This window comes from Strix uralensis, chromosome 31 (genome assembly GCF_047716275.1).
Source record: "Strix uralensis isolate ZFMK-TIS-50842 chromosome 31, bStrUra1, whole genome shotgun sequence".
Taxonomy (NCBI): Eukaryota; Metazoa; Chordata; class Aves; order Strigiformes; family Strigidae; genus Strix; species Strix uralensis.
Window position 1 is genome coordinate 1,889,473 of NC_134002.1, and position 6,885 is coordinate 1,896,357.

General features: G+C 48.0%; 1 protein-coding gene across 1 annotated transcript; it reads left to right on the forward strand.

Annotated features, from left to right (window-relative positions):
- The first annotated feature begins 1,619 nt into the window (after positions 1 to 1,619).
- On the forward strand, positions 1,620 to 5,959 carry LOC141936098 (uncharacterized). Its single transcript, XM_074852823.1, has 2 exons — positions 1,620 to 3,943; positions 4,485 to 5,959. Exon 1 carries the CDS (start codon positions 1,839 to 1,841, stop codon positions 3,648 to 3,650), a length of 1,812 nt encoding a protein of 603 aa, XP_074708924.1. The 5' UTR covers positions 1,620 to 1,838; the 3' UTR covers positions 3,651 to 3,943; positions 4,485 to 5,959.
- The last annotated feature ends 926 nt before the right edge of the window (positions 5,960 to 6,885 follow it).

Sequence of the window (6,885 nt, forward strand, 5' to 3'; positions counted from 1 at the left end):
CGTTGGTCCAGCCAGTCTCCATGTCCACTTCTGGAGGGGTGCACCACCCAGGACATTGACTCGTGTCCTTTTATAATTCCTTGCCCCTCCTCCAGAAAGGCATTTGGACTCATTAGGCTAATTAGGCACCATGCGCATTCTGTGAGTCTAGAATTCTCCTTGCTTTGATGCATGTATAGTTTGTACCTTTGAGGTTTCTGGAATTGAGTCGGTGAGTTTGGGGGTCATTGGGAAGTTACCCCCCCCCTTCCCTGCAGGTATGACCATTGTCTGACCTTTCTTCTCGGTGCATGTGTCATGAAAGTGGATCTTTACAGAGTGGCTTGAGTTAGGGAAGCCTGGCTTCAGAGAAGTGTGATCCCACCTCCATTTACCCCATTCTCTCACAGCGTCTTCCTGCTGTTGCTTGCACAACCCTGGCATGTCCACAGATACCATCTTCTTTACCAAAGTCCTTTATCAGATGTTTGAGACGTTAACTACAGTTTCATCAGACCATCACAGCATCACCACAGTGGAGGAACCAACAACACTACCACCACCACCACCATGGAGGAACCACCAGTACCAGCACCATGGTGCAAGCAGCACCACCACAACTCTGGAGGAACCACCACCACTGTGGAGAATTCACCACCACCACCACTAGGGTGGAAGAACAACCAAGACAACCACCATTATGGAGTAATAACTACCAGCATGTCCTCCACTATCACCATGGAAAAAACACAGCCACTGGGGAGGAACTACCACCAGCACCGCCAAAATCACCACCACCACGGAGGAAACACCAGCATCACCAGCACTGTGGAGGAACCACCACCACAACCACCATCACCACCACTGTCAAGGAAGTACCACTACCACCACCACTTCTGTCGAAGAAACACCACCAGCATGACCACCACCAGCACCACCATGGAGGAACCACCACCACTACCACCATCGTGGAAGAACCACAAACACTACCACCATGACTACTGTGGAGAAACCACCATTACCACCACCATCACTGCCACTACCGTGGACGCACCACCAAGACCACCACAACCACCATCCTGGAGACACCACCACCACTGTGGAGCAACCCCCACCACATACACCACAGTGGAGAAACGACCATGACCACCACCAGAAGCACCTAGGAGGAACCACCATTTGCATGACCACCATGGAGGAATCACTAGCATGAAAAACATGGTGCAACCATAACCACTCCCACCGAACAGGAACCACAACCATCACCAGTGTGGGGACTCAGAAGGAGTCCCTGCAAGAAAATGGACGTGTGAGCAATCCTGTGTATGAGCAAGGATGTGACGAGGGACTGACCCTGGAAGAATGAGGAAGAACCCAGGAAGGTAAACAGCTTCAGGGTGATGGCCTGGGACGAGAAGAAGTTTGTACAATGTCGATGTGGCAGTTTTCATCCAACCAGAAGAGAGCCTAAGGAGCATGTGCAAAGCTACCTGTCAAATCAGAAAGAATTGTACCATGTGATTGTATCTTGTGATTCTCACCTTCAGGATAAAAGGCTTGTCCACCATATTAAAGAGGCATTACTTAATCACTGTGTGATGGTTTGCATGTGTTTAACTCCCGCACAAATCTTCTGCATCTGGCGCCCGAACAGGGACAAAATCAAATTAGCACAAGTCCAGAGGGGACTTGGTGAAGTATTATCGTGGGAAGGCCGGTCGAAATTCAGCCAGACGCTGCCCCGGTGTCTGAAGGTGAGAATCAGCGCGCTGTACCCTTAAGGAGCCGCGAGAGGCGGCTGAGTATAGGGAGCCGCGAGAGGCGGCTAACGATCCGCGAGAGGTGGCGGCCGGGGAGGAATGGGGTCTACGCTTACTAGAGACGAGCAAGCAGTAGTAAAACTCCTCCAACTTATCCTCTCTGTGAGAGGGATAAAATATGAGAAGTCCGCGTTAGAAGGCTTGTTAAAGTGGAGCCGAGAGAAAGGACTTATCCCCAGTGCAGGGCTTGTATTTGAAGCCGCTACCTGGGAAGCCATAGGGAAACAGCTATGGGACTCGGTCAATGATGGAGGAAAGTCGGCAAGAGAAGTTAACAATTACACTGTGCTATGGAAATTAATCCGAGAGGCGTTACAGGAGATGAGTAGTGAGCGTACGGCTGCGGCGTATGTCGCTGCAGCGCTCGGTCCGGCCCCTAATCTTAATATATCAGCCACGGCGCCGCTGCCGCCGCTACCACCCTGCCCCAACCATGGCCGGAAGGACGGTCCGGCCCCTTCCCCCCCCTCAGCCCCCTCGCCCTGGGGTGATGAGGGAGGGGGGGACTCGACGCCGCTTGCAGCGCCTGCCACGCTGGGTGAGCCGAAAAATCCGTTTGACTTAACGATTGTGCCGCCGGGGCCGCGGCGAGCGGCGGGACCTAAATTCAAAACTGCGTCATCAGGGGCGGGAAGCACCGGAAGGGTGTCTGATGCCAACCGGAAAGCGACTGAGGAGAAACCGAAACAGACCAAAGACGCCAGTAGTGGGCGGGACCCAGGCGAGGGCGGGGGTACAGAGGATTTGTGCCCGCCCATCCCACCCTCACAGAACAACCCCTCGGGAGAAGAGAGCCCCGCCTCACAAGCCGGCTCTGCAGACATTAAAACTTTACTCCTGCACATTGTAGACAAGCTTGATAACTTAACTGTATCACAGGCAGAGAAGAGGGAGCAGAAATCATATACTTTTTCGTCAAATACGAGACCGCAGCCATCTGCTCCTCCGGATCCATCGCTCGAGTATGCAGTTCCTGTGTCTGCTACTGCGCCCTCATCATCTCACCCTGCAGCTTCGCATCTTTTTTCTTCACAGGTGCAGAGTGCCTCTGTAGCTACACGCCGATGGAAAGGAGTTCTTAAAGATGCTATAATAGAAGGGTCTTTTATCCCAGACACCGTACAAGCATTTCCAGTTTCCTTTAATACTGTTACTGGCGCCAATGAGTGGGATCCCTTAGATTGGAAATTGCTTGAAAAGGCTAGGGCTTCAGTAATCCAAAATGGTCTTCATCACCAATTGACCAAACAAATCATTCACTATATCTTCTCGTCATCGTTGTTAATTCCAAAAGATATTGATCAAATAGCAGCAGTTATTTTAACTCCATCTCAGAAAATGTTATTTGAAAGCGCATGGTCGAAGTTAGCTAATGAAGAACAGGTTCGTCCGCGCCCACAGGGTGATCCCCTTCATCTTGTCCAAGCACAAATGCTATTAGGTACAGGGCCCTTCACCGCAGTAGATCTACAGGTCAATCTCTCTAATGAAGTGTTACGGCTATCACAGTCAATAGCCTGTCAGGCCCTACTGTCTGTACCTGACACAGAAGGCAAGAAACAGGACAAGTTTGTAACAGTAAAACAGGGACTAAATGAACCTTTTTCAAAATATGTAGACCGCCTTTATCACTCCCTAGAACAACAATCTGACATGACCCTAGAGATGAAAGAAAAGATGTTCAAGTTAATGGCCTTTGAAAACGCTAACCCATCTACCCAGCGCCTGCTAGCGACCCTCCCACATGGAGCATCTGTAGCTGATATGATTGAGTTAACCAACCGAGGAATGCAACACTCTAATATTGCAGCCTATGCTGGTGCAGTGCATGAAGTGGTTGCACCATGGTGAACGCTATAAAACAAGGGGGAATTTTCTGGACGCACCACATAATCAACTAGCAATGACTTTATATATTCTTAATGGTGTTTTGATCTCTGTAGTGTTTGTGATTTTATGTTGTGTGAGTGATAAGTGTAAGAGGCCTCTTTGTATGATTGTTCTGCGTGTGTGAGACGCAGCCCAGCTGCAGCCGTAGACACTCAGGAACCAGCCGCAGGTGCTGTGGACGCCCCTATACCAACAGTTTGTGATTTCTTCAATTGATCAATTAAGCAAAATGAAGGATGAAATTCTATAAGAATGTATGTATTCAGCTTTCTTTGTTTAGCAATATTAAGAATTAAGAACTCAAGTGTTTAACCTTATTAGAAACTCCCTTGGTTTTCCGCCTTGAGTGGTGGCCAGGCTCTGGGTGGAACCCAACAGGAGGATGAGATCAGATGTTTCCGCTCAAAGAAAATTGCCAGTTATTTTGGCCTGTTGATGTAGATATATGAGGCTGGACCTGTTTGCAGCGATGCTGGATGCCTCACCTACGGATGGACGCATCGCGTAGGATTTCCAGTTTGCAAGGAAGGGCACTCTAAATTCTCGCTGCATCCAGGGTTCCCCAGCAATTGCAGATCTGAATGTTAGTACTCCATTAAGTAAGTCTGCTATTCTGTATTTTCTTTACTGTTTATTTTTGTGGTATTTCTTCATATCCCGTAGTTGTGGGTACTGCAATTACCTTACTCTGGTAACTGTAACTGCTGTATTGTTTCTACCATTCTGTGAAACCTTTTTAAGTATGCTGTGTTTTGGAGTTTGCCTAACCCTTAATTGATGAAGTCTCGAAATAAGTCTTGCAGATGCAGCTTTACACAGCCTCTGAGCAATAGCTAAGAAGAACAGGCCTTGGAAGATAGATAAGAAACTGCTGAGTTGTGCCAAGGTAGCGGGCAAAAACAGCGGACAGCTGCAACACTGAACTACGAAAAAGCACTAAGCTGTGAGAAGTTACCATCGCGGTAGAGTGGAATGAGCCAGAAAATATGGAAGATTAGTTCAACTGACCCGTGAAACTTATAATGGACCAGCCTATACCTCTCAAAAATTTGGGTCTTCTTTTTTTTTGTTGTTTGTCAACTCTGGGGTATACATCACATCACAGGTATACCACATTCCCCTACGGGGCAAACCATAGTGGAGAGAGCACACCAAAACTTTAAAGGCGCTTTTGCAAAAACAAAAAGGGGGAGAGGTCTTGGCTGTTGCAGAATGACGTGCAAAAGCGGTGTATGTGTTAAGTTACTTACGGCTCACAGGTGATAGGGAGGAACCACCAGTAGTAATACATAAGTATGGGTCTGAAATCCAGTATAAACCAGTGTGGAGATGGTGCTTTTACTCAGTACAAAGATATTGCTAAGGGAGAGTAGAAAGGACCTGTGGAACTAACAATGACGGGTCGAGGCTATGCCTGCGTTATTACCGATACCGGCACTAGATGGGCTCCATCTTGCTGGGTGCGATCTTGGAAAAGAGATCAAGGTTGTGATTCTAAGCCTTGTGATGGTTCCGACAGTGATTAATGCTCATCCAGCAAAAGTAGTGTTTCCCTGACCAGACATATGGGTAACTATAGCTAAAGAGACAGGTCAAGAATCCTTCTGCCTTTCGATGGCTACTCCGTCGGACCCATTCAGAACATGCTTATTGAGATTCCCTCACTTTGACCCACAAGAATTCATTGGGTTTGTGTCAGACGATAGTTGGGAAAAATGAAATTTTCACAGGCCAATGCCATTGCTCAAATTACCCAGGCAGGCACCAACACCACAACCTTTTGGCAAGGTCAACTTATTACGAGCAAAGAATTGTTAAAAGGAGTAATCATTGTAATTATTGTGATTATTGTGCTTGCTATTATTTTGCCATGTTTAATTTCTTATGTTAGACAATCGCTGCAAAAAAGCTTACAAGGGGTTTGGATTGCTCAAAAACAAAAAGAGGGATATGTGGGGACTCAGAAGGAGTCCCTGCAAGAAAATGGACGTGTGAGCAATCCTGTGTATGAGCAAGGATGTGACGAGGGACTGACCCTGGAAGAATGAGGAAGAACCCAGGAAGGTAAACAGCTTCAGGGTGATGGCCTGGGACGAGAAGAAGTTTGTACAATGTCGATGTGGCAGTTTTCATCCAACCAGAAGAGAGCCTAAGGAGCATGTGCAAAGCTACCTGTCAAATCAGAAAGAATTGTACCATGTGATTGTATCTTGTGATTCTCACCTTCAGGATAAAAGGCTTGTCCACCATATTAAAGAGGCATTGCTTAATCACTGTGTGATGGTTTGCATGCGTTTAACTCCCGCACCAATCTTCTGCATGCCACCATCTCTGAAATGACCCTTCAAGCTGTTGCAGATTCTCACTGTGCTGCTCTGAGCCTCCATTTCACCAGGCTGAAAAAGATCCGGTCCCTCAGCCTTCCTCACACGCCATGTGCTTGAGGCCCCAAACATCATTTTGGCAAACCTCCTCTGGACCGTCTCCAGTTCCTCCTCACTCGTCCAGAGCAGGAAGCCCCACAGACAGACACACTAGCCCACCACGTGTCTAGTTGGACACCTTCTTCCTCATCAAGTCCCATATGCAGCTGGCCTTGTTCATGGTGAGCATGCACCACTGGCTTGTATGGTGTCCCTCGTAGTGCCCAGACCCTCTTCCTCAAGGCCTTTGCTCAGCCTCTCAGGTCCCAGCCGGCCCTGATGCATGGGGTTATTCTTCCCCCCTGAAGCAGCACTAGCCACTTCTCCTTCTAAACTTCAAGAGGTTCCTGTTGGCCAAATTGCAAAGTGACTCAAGGGCTCTTTGTTTGGTCAGGTGTTAAAGTTTCTGTGCAGATGTCTCATCCTGATGGTGTTGTCTCTTACAAGATGGCAGCATGAGGAGTTACAGAGCACCTCAAACACTAAAGGATGTACTACTTTAATGGAATTGCTGCCCAACCTAGTATTAACCACTCTGACCATCTCAGAAAGAGTTACAGAGCAAGCAAAGCAAGGGGCAGTAGGAAAAGAGAAAACAGAGGTGGGCTGTTTGGGTGACAGGGTACAAGGATGATCACAGGATGAATGTCTCTGATGGGGGAAAAAAATAAAACAGAAGGTGAAGCAAAGGACACGATCAAGGTGATTTTGGGGTACCTGTCAAGCAGCTCTGCATCTAAGCAGCAGTGACTGGTGAAGGACAAGAAAGACAC